This window comes from Aspergillus thermomutatus, assembly GCF_002237265.1.
Source record: "Aspergillus thermomutatus strain HMR AF 39 chromosome Unknown NODE_45, whole genome shotgun sequence".
Taxonomy (NCBI): Eukaryota; Fungi; Ascomycota; class Eurotiomycetes; order Eurotiales; family Aspergillaceae; genus Aspergillus; species Aspergillus thermomutatus.
In genome coordinates this window covers 93,599-113,320 of record NW_020798094.1, presented here as the reverse complement: position 1 = coordinate 113,320, position 19,722 = coordinate 93,599, and the positions used below count along the sequence as shown (strand labels likewise).

The 19,722-nt window shown below is 50.7% G+C and overlaps 5 protein-coding genes across 5 annotated transcripts; 2 read left to right on the top strand and 3 right to left on the bottom strand.

The window, feature by feature from the left end:
* Positions 1-3,971: 3,971 nt before the first annotated feature.
* CDV56_108335 (putative RNA polymerase II transcription elongation factor (Ctr9)) lies at positions 3,972-7,641 on the bottom strand (the record flags this gene model as incomplete). Its single annotated transcript, XM_026761954.1, has 2 exons — positions 3,972-6,716; positions 6,787-7,641. The coding sequence occupies 2 exons, from the start codon at positions 7,639-7,641 to the stop codon at positions 3,972-3,974; spliced, it is 3,600 nt and encodes a 1,199-aa protein (XP_026616286.1).
* Positions 7,642-8,313: 672 nt separating this feature from the next.
* On the bottom strand, positions 8,314-9,655 carry CDV56_108281 (lysophospholipid acyltransferase family protein; the record flags this gene model as incomplete). Its single annotated transcript, XM_026761900.1, has 2 exons — positions 8,314-8,707; positions 8,790-9,655. The coding sequence occupies 2 exons, from the start codon at positions 9,653-9,655 to the stop codon at positions 8,314-8,316; spliced, it is 1,260 nt and encodes a 419-aa protein (XP_026616285.1).
* Positions 9,656-11,134: 1,479 nt separating this feature from the next.
* CDV56_108220 (NADH kinase POS5) lies at positions 11,135-11,947 on the top strand (the record flags this gene model as incomplete). Its single annotated transcript, XM_026761839.1, has 1 exon — positions 11,135-11,947. The coding sequence occupies one exon, from the start codon at positions 11,135-11,137 to the stop codon at positions 11,945-11,947; it is 813 nt and encodes a 270-aa protein (XP_026616284.1).
* Positions 11,948-14,008: 2,061 nt separating this feature from the next.
* Positions 14,009-16,649, top strand: CDV56_108081 (serine/threonine protein kinase CLA4; the record flags this gene model as incomplete). Its single annotated transcript, XM_026761700.1, has 3 exons — positions 14,009-15,997; positions 16,080-16,179; positions 16,237-16,649. 3 exons carry the CDS (start codon positions 14,009-14,011, stop codon positions 16,647-16,649), a joined length of 2,502 nt encoding a protein of 833 aa, XP_026616283.1.
* A 943-nt stretch (positions 16,650-17,592) lies between these two features.
* Positions 17,593-19,677, bottom strand: CDV56_107975 (uncharacterized protein; the record flags this gene model as incomplete). Its single annotated transcript, XM_026761594.1, has 2 exons — positions 17,593-19,428; positions 19,555-19,677. 2 exons carry the CDS (start codon positions 19,675-19,677, stop codon positions 17,593-17,595), a joined length of 1,959 nt encoding a protein of 652 aa, XP_026616282.1.
* Between the last annotated feature and the right edge of the window lie 45 nt (positions 19,678-19,722).

Genomic DNA, 19,722 nt, shown 5'->3' with positions numbered 1-19,722 from the left:
TACCTGGGAGATCGACAAGGCTCAAAGAGTGAATCAAGAGGGAAGATGATGAATGAAAGGAGCAAGCAATACTGCGTACCTCCTTTGTGATACTCTTTAAGTCTGGGGTAAATATGAACCAGCAAGCAACAATGCTCATTGTTAGGCCAGAGGAAGCATTGTTTTGGATTTCCCCATGATCCATAGGTAGATGAGCTCCAAACAAGGAGCGAAGCACATGTAACAATTGACCAACAGATGACACCCGACTTAATCTAGGGGCGCCAGCACTACTCGTACCGAGGTGCCTGAGGCCACACATGCATAATAATACGAGGACAATACCTGTACCTGAGGTTTGGAGGGGAAATTTACCAGGTACCCTACCCACGCACAGGCATTGTGCTTGTCACTTGTAGTTGTCAGACACCTTTGAATTATGGATCAATTGCTCGGTATTGAGCGTTCAGTTGAAAATGGCAGTGCTGCGCCTCCATGGGACATCAAGACTCTCATGATCCAAGGACAAACCGATTCGCAACGTTCGTTCCACTCCGGTCGATCGGAGATGGGACGCGGTCTTGACTACTGTTAGACTCAATTAGGCTGAGACTGGTTCGATTCGAGAGAGTTGTACCTCAACGTATGAGGACAACTGTGGCTGTCCAATTGCGATTGACTTTTATCGTTGGTGAGTTAATTTTTGAGAGGAATTCAGAGCATTAGGTTGTTGCTGTTGTTATTACATGACTTCACAGAGTTTGGACAAGACTTGGGAGAACTTAGAAGTGACAGACGGGTCAGGCACAAAAAAAACGAAGTGGGAATTCCAGGCGTTCCAGCCGTTTACAGTTCAGACAAGAGAGGCTAAACTCTTAAGGCGCTTTAGTCTCGCACTACTCATGCAGCTATTTTAGTATTTGCGGATTGGGTGCAGGTGTAAGCCTTAAAGTGTTGGTTTCGGACGTAGAAATACCTAGGTAAGGTGGATAGCAGGTATGGAAGATAGGCCAGACATCGGAGAATTGATAGTATGTATGTACTTGGTACTCGAAAAATGTTCTGTAGTCGCAGCAAAGCCATCATGCGATAGAGACAGGGGTAGAAGGAAATGTCGTGGATGTGTTAATATGGTACCGAGGACTTTGGCGCGTTCCTGCATTTGTTCCAAATGAGTGGTACAGAGTGCAGAGAACATTACCTTAGAAACGATTGTCACTGTTCCTAAAGCCGGATCATATCAACTGTCCATGGATGTGATTCGTCTGGAAGACCCCGACTCCCCCGAGTCCTGAGTGAACTGAAGCAGAAGATGGTTCACTCTCACTAGTTGATGGAGCAAATGAATGATAGAGCGAATTGTGGCACGTACCACAAAGTCATGATCCAAGGAACGAAATGTTGTTGTGACTATCCCAATGAAACCTCCTTGGATTCTGGAATCCGGACAGAATGTTTAATGACACGCGAGTATCCTTGTCAGAAGGAGAAAAGTAACCATCTCTAAGTAGTAGTGTACCGAGGACATCAGGTTAGGACTATACCCCGGACTCTCTAGCCACCTATGTAACTATTGGACGCACTCCTCCGTCCGACAGGGAGCTACCCAGGGTCAATATATCACTTCTCAAAAAATAACACGTTGCGGTTCTCGTAAGCGAGATGGCACCTGAAAACATCCCGAGTCTCAAAGTCTCAAGCGATTTCGAGGGGATGAAGTAGTATCATGAGCTCTATTCGGTCTCTGTTATTCTGTTGTTGAGATAGTCAGACCTCGGATAGTTTTCAATATCAGGCAGCCAGGAGTCTCCATTGAAACCTAAGACATGTGTATGCGTCGCACCTGCAAGAGGATGGATCGTGGTGCAGTTTGCCCGCTGTAGGTGTCTAGACCACAGATGTTCCTATTCATGTCTCATTTTGCTTGCCTACCCAGATACTCGGCGGGTCAGGACTCAGTAGTAGCATCAGTCTAACAATCACACTAGAAGAGCACTTTCACCTGTCATATCTGTCAACTTATGATCGTTAACTGTCAGAGTCCGAATCAATAATAATAACAATAATATTAATAAGTAGATAGTCTAAGGTACTCCGTACGGAGTACTTATCAAGGACCATCCACATCTGAGGAAACTAAGACAGCCTGGCATTGGCGACAGTGATAACCCACAATTCCACAATTCCATATCCCTCATTATTGCGAACTGTGTATTGCTGTATCACGTCATCCATCGCCCCGATGTAGTACTGTACGGGAGTAGCAAATACCAAACAGGAATCCATGGAGTATCTACTACTCTATACTCCATCCTCGAATCCATCGAGCACTCAATTGATCATTATCTACGGATTGAAATTTTCTGCACATCTTCCTCGACGTCTCTATCTTTCACACCCTCTTCTTCTCTCTTCCACCAATTTCGCCCGTTGGCTGCCTTACCTGCACAACAGTGGGGACATTCAGCGTGGTAATTGAAGGCCAATGACCAGATCATACCTAGGATAGGTCTGTCTCCTGGTCAATTGAATCCACTGTGCTGGACTCTTGTCTTTCATGAGGGAGTCTCAGAGGCTGAACTATCTGTGCGCTGACGGGTTGATAGCTAAGGTAATGCAAGGCAATAAATCTCTCAGCAAAAAGGGTCACACCGCTAATATAAACTAGTAGCATAGAACACAATACATTACCAAACTAGTTCAAACAGATTTAACTTGGAATTAACAAGACATGGATGCAATCAAACATGCATGCATGGTGTATATACCCTGGGTACCTACAGGATAAAAGGTCCATGGAGAGTCAACGGAAGAGAGAGAGAGACACCTGTAGTGATCTCTAGGCAGATTCCTCGATATGCCGCTGGCTTTTAGAACCAAGCTCATAGTTGGTTGCCCTTAGCTTGACAGAATGCTGATACAGAGTACAAAGTAGGTAGATAGATGGTATAAGTAACGGCCAGAATCAGCTGATCCCAATGAACCCGTTACTTTGGTTCGAATGTTTCAAATTCATCTGGATAGGGCGTCCGATCCTCGATCAATCAGATCTCTCGAATCTCGATCAAATCCCTGTTTGTACAGAGTTAATGGTGTAACTATGTATCAAGCACCTGGCCACTGCTTTCCAAGTCATGAAACTGTTCACTGCTTCTTCTCCTGAGTCCTCTCCTCACGTGCAAGACCGTGTCTTGTTCACTTTTGTATTTGCATTTGCATTTGCATTTGCCTCACCACTGTCTCAAAAGGATAAACTTTGCCCCTGGAACAAAAGTCAGAGCAACAGCCATGTTTCACCTGTTCGTCTCCTGAAGATCATTTTGTCTAGAATCTATTGTAGTAGTAGTATCTCTGGAGTATCGACCGACCTCTTACTCAATCCTCAAAGTCTATCGCCCGGCCCACTCCTCCAACTATCCTGCTTTGAGTATGTATGACGACTCAGTGGGCTCTCGGCTTCCTGGATTCGTCCTTGGCCGGCCGGTTTATTCTTGGACACTAGATGACCACTAAAGCCGACGACGATCATGATGTTGCTACAACCATGAAGATGAAGATAAAAATAAACAATAATAACATACCATTCATCATCCGTCCACACTCTTCGTTGTCTCCCTTTTCTTCTTCCTGCGTAGAGATAGCAGGATAAAGGGTCGGTCGATGGAGGCCTCCGCTCTAACCTCCTCGACGGCCCATCTTGGGTACATACTGACTAGATGAAGAAAACCCCAATCTTCAGGCTGAAGCAGAGCCTCTGAGAGAGCACACCAACTTTCCTCTGGTTGCAGCTAGTATACATACGTCACGTCAAAGTATCAACAGAATGCCCGTTTCCACCCCTTTTCACCCTGTCCGCTGTCGTCCTCAACGCCAATTGATATCATAAATCCATGAGATAAACGAACGAGCAATGAGAAACTATAAGGAAAAATGCTTCAAATATAAAACTACACGTAGTGTCTTCGTAGAAAGGCCTTCCAGTAATGGGCCGATTACTCCTCGTCTTCCTTCATCTCCGTATCTTCCCCCCCGGGGCTCTCGTTGAACAATCCATCATCATCGTCGTCGGCTTCTTCTTGATTCTCGTGCACTGGACCTGCTGGTGCGGCTCCTCCCTCTTCTTCCTCATCCTCGTCATCATCGTCCGCAATCCGACGGGTCACCTTGGCTCGACGCCGCTGCACCACATCCTCGGCATCATCAGCTCCGGTGTCCCCCATCTCTTCATCCGGATCACCCGCAGCAGCCTCGTCCACCTCGTCCTCCACGTCCGAATCTTCCACAATCTCACTGCTTTTGTACTTGCTCTGCGCCTTGCCGCCGGACCGACGCTCCAGCCGTCTGCGCTTCTTGGGCGCCGCCTCACCCTCGCTGCCGGGCTCCCCACTGCCTGCCCGGCGAGGCGTCTCCCCGTCGCTGATAAAATCGTCTTCCGCCCTCTTCTTCTTGCGCTTCGACGACGTCTTCTTCCTCCGCCTCACCTTGTCGCCGGTCTCCGCATCCGTCGTCATCTCCGCCTCCTCACGCGCCCTCTCCTCTTCTGCCCGCTGCTCGGCCAGTCGCTGGGCTTCCTCAATCATCCGCTGTCGCTCCTCCGCAAGCTTCTTCTTCCGTTCCTGCTCGGCTTCCTGCGCCTTCCGCACCTCTTCCTCCCGCTTGCGGATCTCCGCCTCACGAGCCTCGCGCGCCTGCTGCAGCTTCGCCGCGTTCTTCTCTTCGTATTCCTTCTGGCTTTGGAGCGCACGATCCAACTGCTTGATGATCGTCTTGCCCATGTTGGCGCGCTGCTCCAGCGCTCCGGCAGGGTACGGTGGGTTCTTCACCTTGGCAATGCGCCCAAAGGTCTCAATGGCTTGATGAAGCCCCTCGGTGGCTTCTTCGACATCCTGCACCGTCTTCTGCGTCTCCGGTAAGCTGTACGCCAGCGAGGCAATCTGGTTTTGCACGAATGCAACATTGAATTCGAGATGAGCCTGTGTGGGCGCAACGGCGTGGGCCCGCTTGGCATAGTCCAGCGCCGTCTTCATGGCGGACAAGTTCATTTCTTGCTTGCCCTTGAGCAGCCAGACTCGCCCGAGGCACGCCAGGATCTGTGCATCGCGAGCACGATCTTTCGACAGCGCTGCCTCGTAATGCTCAATCGATCGAGAGTATTGTCGGAGTTCGGCATAGACATGACCCAGATTCAGGTAGACGCTGGGGTCCTTCAGGGTATCTCGGACCTTGGAGAAGATATGCACGGCGGCGGCGTGGTCTTTCTTATCGTCGACGAGGGCAATAGCAATACCTTGCGCTGCATATGCATTCTTGGGATCTAGCTGCAGAGCTTTGTCGAAGAATTCAACGGCCCTCTCGTACATCTTGCGGCGTTTCTCCTTATCCTGGTCGGTATCGCGCCGCATATCCCGCGCTGTCGTCAGATGAACATTGCCCATCCCGGTCAAAGAGTAGCGGTCATGTTTGTCAAAGTACTGCAGGGTATGTTTGTAGTGTCGTTGCTCGTGGTCCTCAGCGAGGTTCGCCGCCCGCTTCTTGGACTTGCTCAGGTACCACCCGAAGAGAGCGCGGACCTCAAGATTCGTCGAGTCGGCCTCGTAGAGTTTGGCCATCTTCTTCGGCCCTTCATCCGTAGGGCTCTGTCGAAGAGCAATATACGTGAGTCTCGCATTGGCTCCTGTGTAGTTGGCATGACGTTCAAGCAGGCCTTCGTAAACTTTCTTGGCCTCATCCTGCATGTTGGAGGCTTCGTAGGCACGACCCAGATTGTAACTAATGGTCGTTACAAGAGCATCTGTGTCAAGCTGTGCCTCCTTCTCCTGTGAGCGAACGCAAGCATTCAAAGCTGCCTGGAAGAGTGTTCTCGCTTGTTCGATCTTGTCGGCCTGGTACATAAAGCAGCCCATATTATTCAGAAGTTGAGGGGGAAGGTTTGTTCGGAGGACAGCTTTGATTTCCTCCTCGTCCTCAATACCCTCCGGACGCTCTTCTTCGGCGATCTCAGCCAGTTGCATTTCCTCCAGCTGAATCAGGCATTGCATGCTCTTCTCCGGGGCAACCTGCTCATAGAGGCGAGACAGGTACACCAAGACTGATTCATCAGGAGAGACCTTCTTGGCTTCGTCCTTCCACAGGCCACGGACCGATTCCAGCAGGCTGATAGCCTTCTTAGCTTCCGCCGACTTGTCCTCCTTGCTACCGCTGGCCTGAGCAGCAAAGACCTCCTCTGCATGAAGAGCCCCGAGCAGGATCATACATTCGGGGTTCTTGGTTTGCTGAATGATTTTCTCCAACCGGAATTTGGCGTCGTCGTAGTTTCGGTTGGAAACCTGCATCTGCACCGCACCGAACTTTGCGGGAAGATACCCTTTGTCGCCACCACCTCGCGCTTGATCGGAGCGGCTGTAGTACTCCGCAGCGCGGGCAAGGTCACCTTCGTAGTGAGCTTTGCGTCCCAGGAGATACCAGCCGTCACTGGCAATCGGCATTACATCGGTGTGCTCGATGGCTTTCCGCGCCAGAGTCTCGACGGTAGAGTAGGACTTTCTCAAAAGGAAATAGCTGCCGAAGAGTGCACATGTCATGGGGTATTCCTTGTCCAATTTGAAGGCTTTCTGCGTGTACTGGGTCATGGCCACCTTGTACAAAGAGCCGAAAGCAGGATCTGTCGTGGCGTGTCGCGAACTGTCATAGAGGTAATAAACAGCAAGCAGGATGTTGGCAACCTTGGAGTCGGGATTCTGCAAGAGATAAAAAAAATATTACATCAGTAATGCTCTGCAAAAGGTCACAGTAGCCTTCGTAACTCACGAGTGCCAGCGCCCGCTCCCAAGCAACCTTCGCCTGATCCTTGAAGCCCAATTGCCACAAGCAGCACCCGATACCGATTCGAGGATCTGGGTCTGTAAGACCAGGCATCTTCATCAGAACCTTCTGATACCCCTCTAGCGCCTCCGCATACCTGCCCAGCAAGTATTGCGCTCTGGCACGTCCCAGAATCGCCATCACATTCCGGCCTCCAAACGCCTTTGACGATTCATCGAAGCACTTGAGCGCCTGTCGCAGCGACTCCACTCTCTCGGACGTATCAACTGATCCCGGTCGAACCGGTCTTGGTGGGTGCAAGGAAGCCCGCAAAAGGGACAGAACGCCTCGGGCGAGAAACAAAGGAGGGAAAGCCGGGTTCAGTCGCGACGCTTCGTTCAGCGTCGACGTCGCGAGCTGGAGGTAATAGTCCTTGGTCTTGGCCTCAGTATACAGTTCCCCTTCCGAAGCGACTCGGGGGGCCTGTCGGCTCTTCAGCATCAACAGCCAGCAGACCCAGCCCAGCAGACCCAGTTTCTCTTTGGCTGCTCCATGAGCGACCGAAGCCAGGCCTTTATTTAGTATGTCGATCGCATGATCAATCTGTTTCTGCTTGGCATACGCCAGCGCGATAATTACCCAGAAATTCTTCGCGGCTTTCTCGTTCTCCAGCAAGGTACACAGCTCGGTGGGGTCGTCTGGTAGGCCTTCCAAACTGACTTCGACTTCGCTATCAAGGGTGGACGCGGGAATATCGATCGCAGAGGGTATGTCAGAAAAGCGAAGATTGACCTGAGAGGTGGCCGGTAGGAATGGATTGCCACTGACGCCGTTGGCGTAGCCATTTTCTAACGACGACATGACGCTTTTCTAGGGGGAGGGGATATGTGCTGTCCTTTGCAAATGTCTCCGATATGAGACGGTAGGAGGTAACACGGAGAGATAGATGCGACTGTTCGGAATTGAGCTGAGATGCAAGTTCGTGGCAAAGCTCAAGTCATGATCATTTTAGGTGAGAAAAACTCATAAATTTTTCCGGGTATCCGAACAGAGAAAGAAGAATAGACTCCTTGCTGAAGTCGAAGAAGAAACCGGCTCTTGTGTTGGAGCTTCGGAGACTAGGTACGGAGTATGGAGACAGTCTGCGGTTTCTGGATCTTTTGTTGCACGCCGGAGCCTGAGGCATCAAGAAGTGGCTGGACCTTATTAGGAGTGGCTAGTGCATCAAGCAGCACCGCCACCCTTAATTAGGTTGATGTCGATGATCCCAAATCCAAAGGACTGTGCTTGCTGCATGGTGATATTGAATGAACCCGGATAACTAGATCATTGGCGTTAGATAATGATGTGGGCCGAGATCAAGTACAGCCATAATGTTCCTGTCATATGCTGTTTACCGGTCGTTCTGTTGAAAACTCTCGCAACATTCTCATCAATCTATGTTCTCATTTCGTTCTGTCATCTCATGCTCATAAGAGTATTAGCAATATAATTACTGATAGGCTAACACCACCCAGGAGACTCGAGGTTGTTCTAGTCCCAAAGCCCAAAAACCTTGGGTAATCTGCAAAGAAAGGCCACGCCTGTTAACACCATGAATATCCGCCCAAGCTCCGTCCAGTGACCTAGCCGGACATGCGTTTCCACAAAGCCCTTAGAGGCAGCCTCTCTCTGTACATCAGACACATCTTCAGCGTCAATGCTGCCAGCCAGGGCAGTTGGGAACCTTCCAGTTTCGTAGTATTCGTCAAGTAGCTCATCCTTTTCCGTCCAGCGCGCCCTGAGCCAAGTATCAAATTCTTTTGGGTCATCCAAAGGTATATCGGACATGGCGAATCGTCTCCAGTACATGTTGACGGATGTCGGAGGCCTTCCCTGCAAATATGTGGATCGGAGAGTGAAGTACTTGTCGGGATAGCTGCCCTTCCTACAGTTGAGGAAAAGAAAAAGAAAAAAATGTTGTTAGTCATTCAATGTGTAGTGAGCACGGAAAGCTTTTGGAAACTTACGAAGGCCCTTCGTACGCAACGGTGCAGTCATATACCCAATCGACAGTTCCCCTCAGCTGCTGTAGGCAGAAGAGGAGACCGGTCGACCGAGGAAGAAGCTCATGTTTCAGGGGCGGTAGTCCCTGCTTTTGGCCGTATTCATCGCTCCGTCGTTTCGTATTTAGGGACAGGTTGGTACCTTCTGGGAAAATCAGGAGCCACATGGGGTCGTATTGCGGGGATCCGGATTTGGAACCGGACATTTGGGTCTTGAGTTTTTCCAAACGATGTTGTAGTCGAGGTTTGTCGGCCAACCATTTACGGGCCATAAAAATGAAACCGTAGAATGCCATACCCTGCCCGATGATTGGAAGATACTTGAGTGATTCCTTGAGAATGATGAAGATGCGGCCATGCATTTGGTTCGTGTAAGCGATCCACCAAAGATAGATCCAGTCGGTATAAACCTGGTGATTGGCAATCAAGACTAGACGCTCCGAAAACTGGGTCTTGAGTCGTCCATCCTTACTCAGGTGAATCTGACCTCGCACGCTCTCGTCCCCACTGACGCGCACATATGTTGGACAGCCCCATTGTGTCAGGGCTGTTATGACCAAGCCAAATGATTGTTTCGTCAGAGCCATATAACTATAATAATAGTCCTTGTTTATGAAATAAAGGGGAGACCCGATCAATTGGGTCGCGAGAATAATGACACAGCAGCAGTTGAACCATGTTGCAAGTAACAGGGAACGAAGGAGCTGCATAGGGATGCCATGCTTCAGGCGCGGCTTGGTGTCCTCGAAGCCTTGAGGCTTCTCAACCACATCATTATCACTTTTCAGGCCAGGTGTTTGCTTTCGCTGACGAAGCTCTGAACATTCCATGATGAGCGGGTAACCCTCGTCGAAGCTATTCTAAATACCTCCGCAGTCGAATTGGAACGATTGAGATGAAGTCTGAGAGAACGAAGTCAGTGAACTATCCCTCGTACGAAGCACATGAGCAATCAACGCACTGGGGGATTAGGTATAAATAAGCAAGCAGTGTCTCGCTGCCTAAAGCTGTGTGGGCACAGTGGGCGACACAAGACGTCGTAAAGGGAGGATCGCGGTGAGTAAATAAAAATGGGGAAAAGGAATGATCAAGCCATGCTTCGAGGAGTGGAAATAAGAAGAGAGAAAGACCTAGGAAGCTAAATAACAATAATCAACCGTCCACCACGGCTGCTGGCGGGCCACAAGCAAGCGAATAGGTAATGGATGAAGCGATCTTGTGATGACGGAGCGGGTAGACAACCTTCCCTAGGCAATCAAAGCACCGCCCTCGGAGCGTGAGTGACGTACCTTGGCCTACTGATACAGTATTAATAGGTAAAGGCGGTCAGTGCGATGGTCGATCTTTCTGGGGTGGTCTACTCTTGCGTTGTCTGTACGGAGTTCTAGTAATCCTCTACCTTACTATCGTTACCTAAACTTTGATTGATAGTCTGCAGCAAATTTGCTTTGCCTGTATGAGAGCAGTGAACGAGCGGCTGTAAGCATTGAGAATGTCCTTGAAATAAAAGAAATACTGCAAACGTTCTTGACGGCGTGACTCACGAAGACCCGGTCAGAAGATGGACAGAAACAATCCGTAATGTGAGTCGATGCATCATAAGTGAAGAGGGAGGAGGAATCTCGAATTGCAATAGCTTGCGACTTAAGCTAATGGATAGCTGTGCGAGCCAGTACCCTTATAATTCAAGTGGCTATGATTCATTTTCGACCCGTCAGATTGGGATTCGGGCGACGGATTCTGTGGACAAGAGGTTTCTCAGCTTCTTCGTATCTGCAAGAGATTAGAGATATTCGAACGCTACCGCAACGTATCATACCCAAATATGAAGGTGTGCGCCACCTCGTACCGTTGGCTCGGGCATGCTGGGCGAAGATCGCTGACCTTTGCCAGAATCTCGAGAAGGCGATCTGCTTACGCTTCGGTGGCCAGCACCTCCAAGGAATATTCTTGTTGTCAAGAAAGAATGTGCACCAGCGGTGACGGAATCGCTGGTTGAATTCGCTGCGTATAGAACACTGGATGAGTGATGTATCCCGGGAAAGACCTTTACTGACACAAACTCTGGAGAGTCTAGCCACACCAGATCGACCTATCCATCAATTGCCATCATCCTAGAACGAAAGACTGCCGATGAAATTCACTCTTCGCTTCCTTTCCCCGTCTACTCAACACTTCCAGATCATGACCCATCCGCATTACATGACAAAGTGGATATGACGGTCACCCTGGGGGGAGATGGGACAATCCTACGAGCATCTTCCCTGTTCGCTACGTGCGTTAATGTACCTCCCATGTTGTCATTCAGTATGGGAACACTGGGGTTTCTAAGCGAATGGAAATTCGCCGAATACAAGCGCGCCTTTCGTGAAGTATACATGTCAGGAGCCGGTGTCGGAGATCGGGCACCGATCCTAGACCAGATGGAAGATGGGACAGGGCCGACGGGATGGTCTTCGGTTCGTGGAAAGTCAATGGGTTCAACCCGGGGGGCTCGGATTCTGATGCGGAACCGCCTGAAGGTCGGGCTGTTCACGGCCGACGGCAAACCAATCCAAGGACAACAAAACACCCCTGTCGCAAAGGATCCTCTGGGTACCCAGGGGGTGTATGTAATGAATGAAGTGCTTCTTCATCGCGGCAAAGAGCCACATCTAGCTGTGGTTGATGTGTACGTCGGCGGTCGGTTCCTGACGGAAGCAGTGGCAGACGGGATGATCATCTCAACGCCTACGGGCAGTACGGCATACAGCTTGAGCAGTGGGGGGAGCATTGTCCATCCCCTGGTACCGGCCGTGCTTTTGACGCCTATCTGTGCTCGGAGCCTCAGCTTCCGGCCTCTGGTCCTGCCCTCGAGTACTCCGATCACGCTTCGACTGAGTGAAAAAAATCGGGGGCGGGAGCTAGAGATCAGCATTGACGGGGTCAATTTGGGACAGGGGATGACGGTGGGGACGGAAGCTCGCGTGTGGAATGAGGAGATGCGGCATGGCAAGAACGAGTGGCATGGCGGCGTGCCATGCGTGATGCGGAAGGTCACAGGCGCTGAAGCGCATGATGGCTGGGTGGGTGGACTGAATGGACTGCTGAAGTTCAATCATCCGTTTGGAGAGGAGCCCTGATCTATATCCTCACTGTTAATCCCCAGTAGGTATGAGTAAATATTTAGGTACCGTACCTGTTTAGGTCAACCGGACGAAATCCAATGGGTTTTCTTAACTTTCTTCTTGTCCCATCATAATCATTATTAATATTGTTTGTTTATCAGATATCCAAGTTTTGCCCGGGGAGGCTCAGTTGCAACCACCGAGTGGGCCGATCCATGAAATGCAGATTTCTGGGATTCTGATTATTTATTGCTGTACTCCGTAGTATCATGTATGCTGACCCGTCGTGGGTCCAGGAGTCGGCTCGACTTGGGCATGGTTTACTCCGGAGTTTCACACTGGAACGGGAAGAAGTTCGAGACCTTTGGTGGAGTACTCCGTAGATTCTAGTACGTAGATAGATAGATAGTGATCACTGATCAGGGACGTTGTATCTGAGATGGGAGGATCCTGTCGATCAATTGTTACAATAATGCTGAAGATTAATTGTCACCTAGTAGATAGATGGGTAGATTAGAAGCAGAACAACATTCTAGAAATAAGTTCTATGCTGCAGTCAAGTCTACGGAGTAGTGTCAAATAAACTGACTATGACCAGTGTAATTTAATTAATCTGATTCAACCATTAAACTACCTACCTATGATAATGATGAATTGATGATAATACAGTGCTATGGCTCAGAGGCCAAGTTACCGCACCCTGTCGAGCCTCAAGCAGCCAGTGTCCCGCCCTCGTGGAGCTGACCCGGAGCTCAGCTCAATGCAATCCGGTTCAGACATTGAGTTCGATTCTATTCCTAGAGACGAATGTCGAGATAGACGTCGACGAAGATAATAGGGTTGGTTCTATTACTGTCAGGAGAGAGGTAGCAATAATGGTACGTACCTTGATGTTGAACCATGGCAGTCTCACATCTTCCAGCATTCTAGAAGCCACAGAAAATCGGTATCCTATCAGTTCATTAATCCATCAGGCTCATGTGTCTGAGCTCTTGACTATCTAGATATACTTTGATTGTGGGCTTACAAGCAGTTGACGACATACTCCTGTTAAGAAAGACTATAGGGTGATTGCATCCAAACAAGAATAATATGTACAATAATAACATCCAATGTCTTGATTCTTAATCCTCTACCAGATTGATAATGTTGGAAGATGAAACTTCACTCCTACTATTACTACTATCTACTACTTCTAACTCCTGAGTAGTATCTAGTTCGTAGCAGAGTATTAATCCCCTTCCAATCAATATTAACACCTCCTTGTTCCTGTCTTCCCCACTCTCTCTCTTCTTCCTCCCTCTCCCTCTCCCTCTCCCTTCCTCCCTCCTCTCTTTCTTTTCCTCCCCACCAGTGAAGTAAACTCCTGAAACTTCTTCCTGTGCTCTACTCTGTCGCTGTGAGATTCTATCCTCTCTAATTCATAGTATCTCTTGTTGCTGATCCTTCAAACAGCTTGCGAAATTGCAACACTAGTCCCAGCCTTGGCTCACTAAGCCCTCACCGCGTCCCGTCCCCAGATTCGAGGTATCTCCCACTTGGAGCTTCCTCGCCCACGCGAGGGCTCTGCTGGTCAGAGGCGGAAAGGGAACCAGGTAAGATCATCTTCGAAGCCAACAGCGGCAATATCTTGTATACTTCTATTTCAGAGATTCCTCGCTGGCTCCCCAACTCCTGTGCGGCTCTTTGCTGATAGGATCGCCGCCCCTGGACGAGTCAGTCCTCGGAGTGGGGGTTTATTCCACCCTTGGTGGCAGAGTCGCTCAGGTCTTGTCTTGTATGCGGGCAATTTTGGTGTCGCTGCGTCTTGCTAACATTATTGTTCTGCTGTTTTAGGGAACCATTGCAGCGTCTCTGCCCGTTGCGTGTTGATTTCCCTCGTGTCGCCCTTTTGGTCAACGGAACCCCTGAGGCTACTCCCCCCCTCCTTGGGGCTTCCGCATTCCTATTGTCCTTCACAGTATCTCGTCAACTGGAACGTATGTCGAGCGCTTCTTTGTCTGACCATGCAGTCTATACCATTCTTGGGCATTGATTGGTCTCAATTCCAGAAATTTGACTGACCTCTGTCGCAGTATGTATTCCTCCGACCAATTCATGAACCCCGGGCCCGCTCCCCGCCCCCCTACCGACCGTCCAAAACTCACACTCCCTTCGAACCCCTCCGGCGTGGCTACTTCATTTAGTCAAATGAGTCTCAATTCTCCAAGTACTCCTGGATCCGCGAATCTGTCTCTGTTTCCTAACACCAGCAGTCCGGCCCTCTCACAGACCAAGACAAACCAGTCCGGCCAAGGGGGCGTTGCCGTCGTAAAAGAGGGCTATGTCCGCTGCAAAGAAGACAAGTTCTTGGCTACTTGGAATCAGAGATACCTCATTCTGCGCGAGTTCCGTCTTGATTTCCTGAAGAATGAGACGGGGAAGGTGGTCTTATCCATCCCGCTCAACACGGTCACCAGCGTGTCTCGTTCTGAGGACACTCGGATGGCTTTTGAGATCATTCGTTTGGCCAATGCAAAGGATGCAGCTTCCAAGGCCGCCTTGATCACTCGCGACGTGCCCACCAAAACAATTACCTGCGAAGTCAAGAGTGACGATGAAATCTATGACTGGATTGACAAAATTTACGAGCGTTGCCCTGGCATGGGAGGTGTGAGCAACCCGACAAATTTCAGCCACCGTGTCCATGTCGGCTTCGATCCGCAAACCGGCGCCTTTGTGGGCTTACCCCCGGAGTGGGAGAAGCTGCTGACCGCGTCGGCCATCACCAAGGAAGACTACAAGAAGAACCCCCAGGCGGTGATCGAGGTTCTAGAGTTCTACTCCGATATCAAGATGCGCGAACAGAACCCGCAGTACTACGCTGGATTGGCCGGTCCTCCGTCCAGTCAGCAGTCAAAGCCCTACAGCAACAACTCTGTGGGCAGCTCCATTGCTCCCCCGAGGCCGCCGCCGCCGGGCCCTGCGCAGCGTTTGGATAGCGGACACTCCCAAACAAGTCGCTCGGCAAATTCGTCACCTTCTCAGAAGGCGGAGTCTGATCGTGCTTTGGACCAGCAGCAGCAGCTCGAAAGAATGAAGGAGATGGCAGAACAGGAGCGTCGACGTGTCGAAGAAGAAACCCGCCGGGCTCGTCAACGTGAAGACGAACAGAACAGACTCGATCAGGAAGCATACAACGCCTCCATCCCTAAGACTCGTGTTCCCCTGTCCAAGCAGGAGCTTGGCGGCTATGGCGGCGACTCCTCCATGGCCGATCGCTACAAGCCAAGCCGTCCCGCGCCGCAAGCCCCTGGCTCGACTCGTCAAGATCCTTCTCGTCAATTGACTGCTCAGCGCCCAGCACCCGCTCCTCCCACTACTTCGAGCAATGGAAGCGCAAAGAATTCTCCCAACGCTCGTTACGCTCCAAATGATCCACGGGCTCAGGCCGCTCGTGCGCAGAACAATGGCACCAAAGCGGCACAGGGCCCCCCCCCATCCAAGCTTCCCGCGCCTGTGCAAGCTGTGAAACCATTGAACATTGCGAACAAGCAGGCGGCACAGAAAGGCAACGTTCCGGACAGTGTTCGTCAGGCCGAAGCTGCACTGACCAAGAAGGCTGAACCACGCCACAAGGAGGTCCGCATGTCGGCAATGTCTGAAAATGAAGTCATGGATCGACTGAGGTCCGTGGTCTCCAAAGATAATCCGAACGAGTCATACAGCAAGCAACGAAAAATCGGACAAGGAGCGTCAGGTTCCGTGTATGTCGCGCGTGTTAAGGAGCACGCTGTTTCCCCTGTCGCACGGGAGCTCTACCGGCAATATGGCCCTCGGTGTCAGGTTGCTATCAAACAGATGGACCTGCGCAGCCAGCCCCGCAAAGAGCTCATTGTCAATGAGATTATCGTTATGAAGGACAGTCAGCATGCGAACATCGTCAACTTTCTTGATTCGTTCTTGCAGGAACAGAGTAACGAGCTATGGGTTGTGATGGAGTTCATGGAGGGAGGCGCCCTCACGGATGTCATCGACAACAACCCTGTTATTCAGGAAGATCAAATCGCGACAATCTGTGCAGAGGTACGTTCATAGCTCAAAGTGCACGAGGATTTCACTGGGGTTGCTGCGATGCTGACTTGTTACCCTTCTTTTTTCTACCCAGACTTGCAAGGGTCTGGCCCACCTTCATGGACAGAATATCATCCATCGTGATATCAAGAGTGACAATGTTCTTCTTGATCGCGCTGGTCATGTCAAGATTAGTGAGTCTGCTCCTCAGAGCGCTGGATCTTGCCGATTTACTGACTTGACTCTTCAAGCTGATTTTGGTTTCTGCGCCAAACTTACCGAATCAAAGAGCAAACGTGCAACAATGGTCGGTACTCCTTACTGGATGGCACCGGAGGTGGTCAAGCAGAAGGAGTATGGACCCAAAGTTGACTGTTGGTCATTGGGGATCATGGCCATCGAGATGATTGAGTCCGAGCCCCCATATCTGAACGAGGAACCACTGAAGGCGTTGTACCTGATCGCCACAAACGGAACCCCTCGCTTGAAGAAGCCCGAAAAGCTGAGTAGGGAGCTCAAATCCTTCCTCAGTGTCTGCCTCTGTGTCGATGTCAACAGCCGTGCTACCGCTGACGAACTCTTGGAACATGACTTCCTCAAGACAGGCTGCAGTCTGGCAAGCCTAGCCGAACTTCTTCGTTGGAAGAAGAACAGCGGACAGTGATTGGTTCTTCGCGCAATCCATTGTGTCAGCTTGACTCGCGCTGGCATATTTGATCCTAGAGCATTCGCGCTTGTTGTTTTCACTTTACGATTTACCCGTTAGATCTTGTCTTGCGCACATATGGGTCGCATCTACACGCTCCTGCCTGATTTTGATACTCCCTTACGACCTGCATTGCCCATCAGATTACACGTGTGATATCCGAGCTGCAGAGCTTCATTTTTTTCTATTGCAGGCCTGGCGTATTACTCGGCGTTCTCGTTTCGTATCCTTTTTTTCAAAGCCATCCGTTCTCCTTTTTACTCCGTTGGGCCGCATGTCGTCTCGGTCATTCCGCTGTATTGGCTTGACTTGAGTAAGTTCATCGTTGACCATGTCGCTAACCTCTTGTACGAGGAAGCGCGAATTTTGGGCTCTTCCTATGTTGACGAAAGACAACAGAATTACGAAAAGCGTTCTTTCGTCTGCCAGCCGAGGGATTATTAGTGTGAGAGAAGAGAAAAATAATGATGAAAGAGAAAAAGTGATTTGGGAACAGGATACATTGGTTGTTTGAGACGCTGGCTACAGATGCTCTTTGTTGCGCATGTGTATCTTACTACATGCATGTTTCTAAGCTTCTGCTCCATGAGTGATGATGAAAATTTCTGTTAATAGCAAGCGAGTTCTCTCAGGGAGTAAGAAGTCCATAGCATAATAACGAGTGTCGCGTCCAACTACGATACATCTGGGTGAATTTCCTGGCTGAATGGCTGGACTGAAATGTTACTTCTCAACTTCTACAGCGAATGTTGTGCGTTAGGATTCAATTACTGAAAGAGTCTATTGGTAATAGTCATCCGTCAGACTCGAACGTTCATAACATACATCATGTCACAGCTAATGATCTCGCAGTCGTGCCGTGCCAAATATGAATCATCAATCCGTTGATCTTCATCCACCACTAAGACTGAAGCCCAGCCTGCACCTGGTTTCCCAGAAAGGCAGCACATTCGCCGAACAATACACCCTGGAGGATCGTCTCCCCCTCTTCTAGAGCCCAGTACCCTGCGTCGATCAAGCGTTGCTTCCAGGCGGAACGCTCGTCCTCATTGAGGTCATCCCAGGATCGGGAGGGCTGCTCTTCTACCTCCCCAGGAGACGACGAGGACGGGCCGGAAAAGTGAGCGTCGGAGCTCTCGATGTAGATGTTGTTGGACTCGGGCCGACATCGGACCAAGACGGACTTGGCCGGGGTTGTTGCGCCAGCGTCAGGGACAGCATCGGCATCGTAGGCCCTGGCGGCGTGATGGGCATGAAGGATATCTCGGAGAGATTGCTTCTGGGAATCGGTGGTGGCAGAGAGCGCGGATGCGGTTGGGAGAGGGTGAGGTGGGAGGGCGTAGTACGGGCGCGCAATGGCCGCGCGGATATCCGGGGGGAGCCATTCGGAGGCCCCCAGGTACGGGGGCATGAGGCCTCTGATCTCCGTGAAGGCCTGGAGGAGGACGCAGACGGTGATAATGGAGACCAGGGCGGCAAAGCCGCTGGCGAAGTTGGTCCAAACCTCAGACTCGCCGGGCATGACCAGGACGTACCGCGGGGTGCGGCTGGAGGGCGGTGATGGGGCGAGCGGGAAGGTGTGCACGACGACCGTGTTGCCCATGCTGATCGAGGCCAGCTTGACATACTGAGGAGGAGTCTCGGGCGTGACGGGGTGCGGTGGAGGGATGAAGTTTGAGAAACAGATCTTCGTCATGGAGAACGGGTGGACGTCTCGCAGGGTTGTATACGGCCGGAGTTTGCCGTGGCCCGTCCTCGGACTGAACTCAACCGTCAAAATCTCGATAGACTGGTCGCTACCAGACACCGCAATAATCGTCTGCTGCTGGCCGTCTGGGTTCGTTCCTAAACCGCAAGTGTCCAGACCTAGCCCGATCTTGATTGACTTGCGCAGCTTCTTGCGCCTTACAATGAACCCGGAAGGCTGATCTTTCGAAGAAGGCCGCAAGTTTAGAATCAAAAGCTCGCAACCGTTTCGGTTCGGCGCATTCTGAAGAAGCAACAGCGTTGTGGAGGAGAGGAAGCGCAGCGCTCGAAATTTAGACCTAGTCCTTGGCCCCTTTTCGGGCAGAGGTGTGCTGTACACGCACTGCACGTCTGGAGAGGTATTTGACCTTGTCTGGGATGATATTTCACAAATAAAAACGTCATTCCCGTTGGTGTAGGCCACTTTGTATTTCCCATCGTCCTCCAGATCGATAATGTCCACATCCTCGGCTTCCTCCTCGCTGTTCAGGCGAATCCTCCCGATGACATCAGCCTCGGTCGGCGTGGGAGTGACTTTGAAAAATACAATTTCTCCCGAAGGAGCCAGCCCGGTTGCAATGGCAGCTACACGAGGAGTGTCTGCATTTTTCCACGGGGATAGTCGCAAAATCCTTTGATAGGTATCGGCGCCGGCCTTGGACTCCTTGGACTCCTTTGTCCGAAACAATGATACGCGCGCGAGTGCTGTAGTCTTTCCTGGAGTGAGATTCTCTTTTACTGTCTCTGCTTCTTCTCCTGGAGTGTTCGCCGATCTTCTTTTTCGCGGGGGATAGTCGATCTGGAAGGATCTCAGATGTCGATTGTTGTTTCTCTTCTGCTCGGCCACGGAGCTGTTGATACCGGCCAGAGCAATGACCGACTCGTCGCTTGCATGCGCAGCAGCTAGCGAAGTAACTGAATCCTCATCGCGCGATAGTTCGATATCAACCACCTCCGAGATTTCGCTGCGTTTCGAAGTGTTCAAGAGCGCCTGTGTTCCGCGTTGGCTCTCAAGTTAGCGCAATGCCTCGTAGTTCAAGAACCAACATCATGATCTGCGGGGATCGCATGGCTCTAACAGTGGAGTATAGAGAGAACTTGCAATTTTATTTCCAACACCGCTGCGTCCTTCACCTCCACCCCCTCCGACGAGCAAAAAGCCATGGTTGCGCGGATCGAAATCGGCAGCGAAGAGGGGACAAGACAGAGTCAGCTTGGCCGAGGGAATAGTTGGTGCCATAGTGAAAGGACGGAGTGGCCGTCCAGCTATGTATCTGAAAAGACA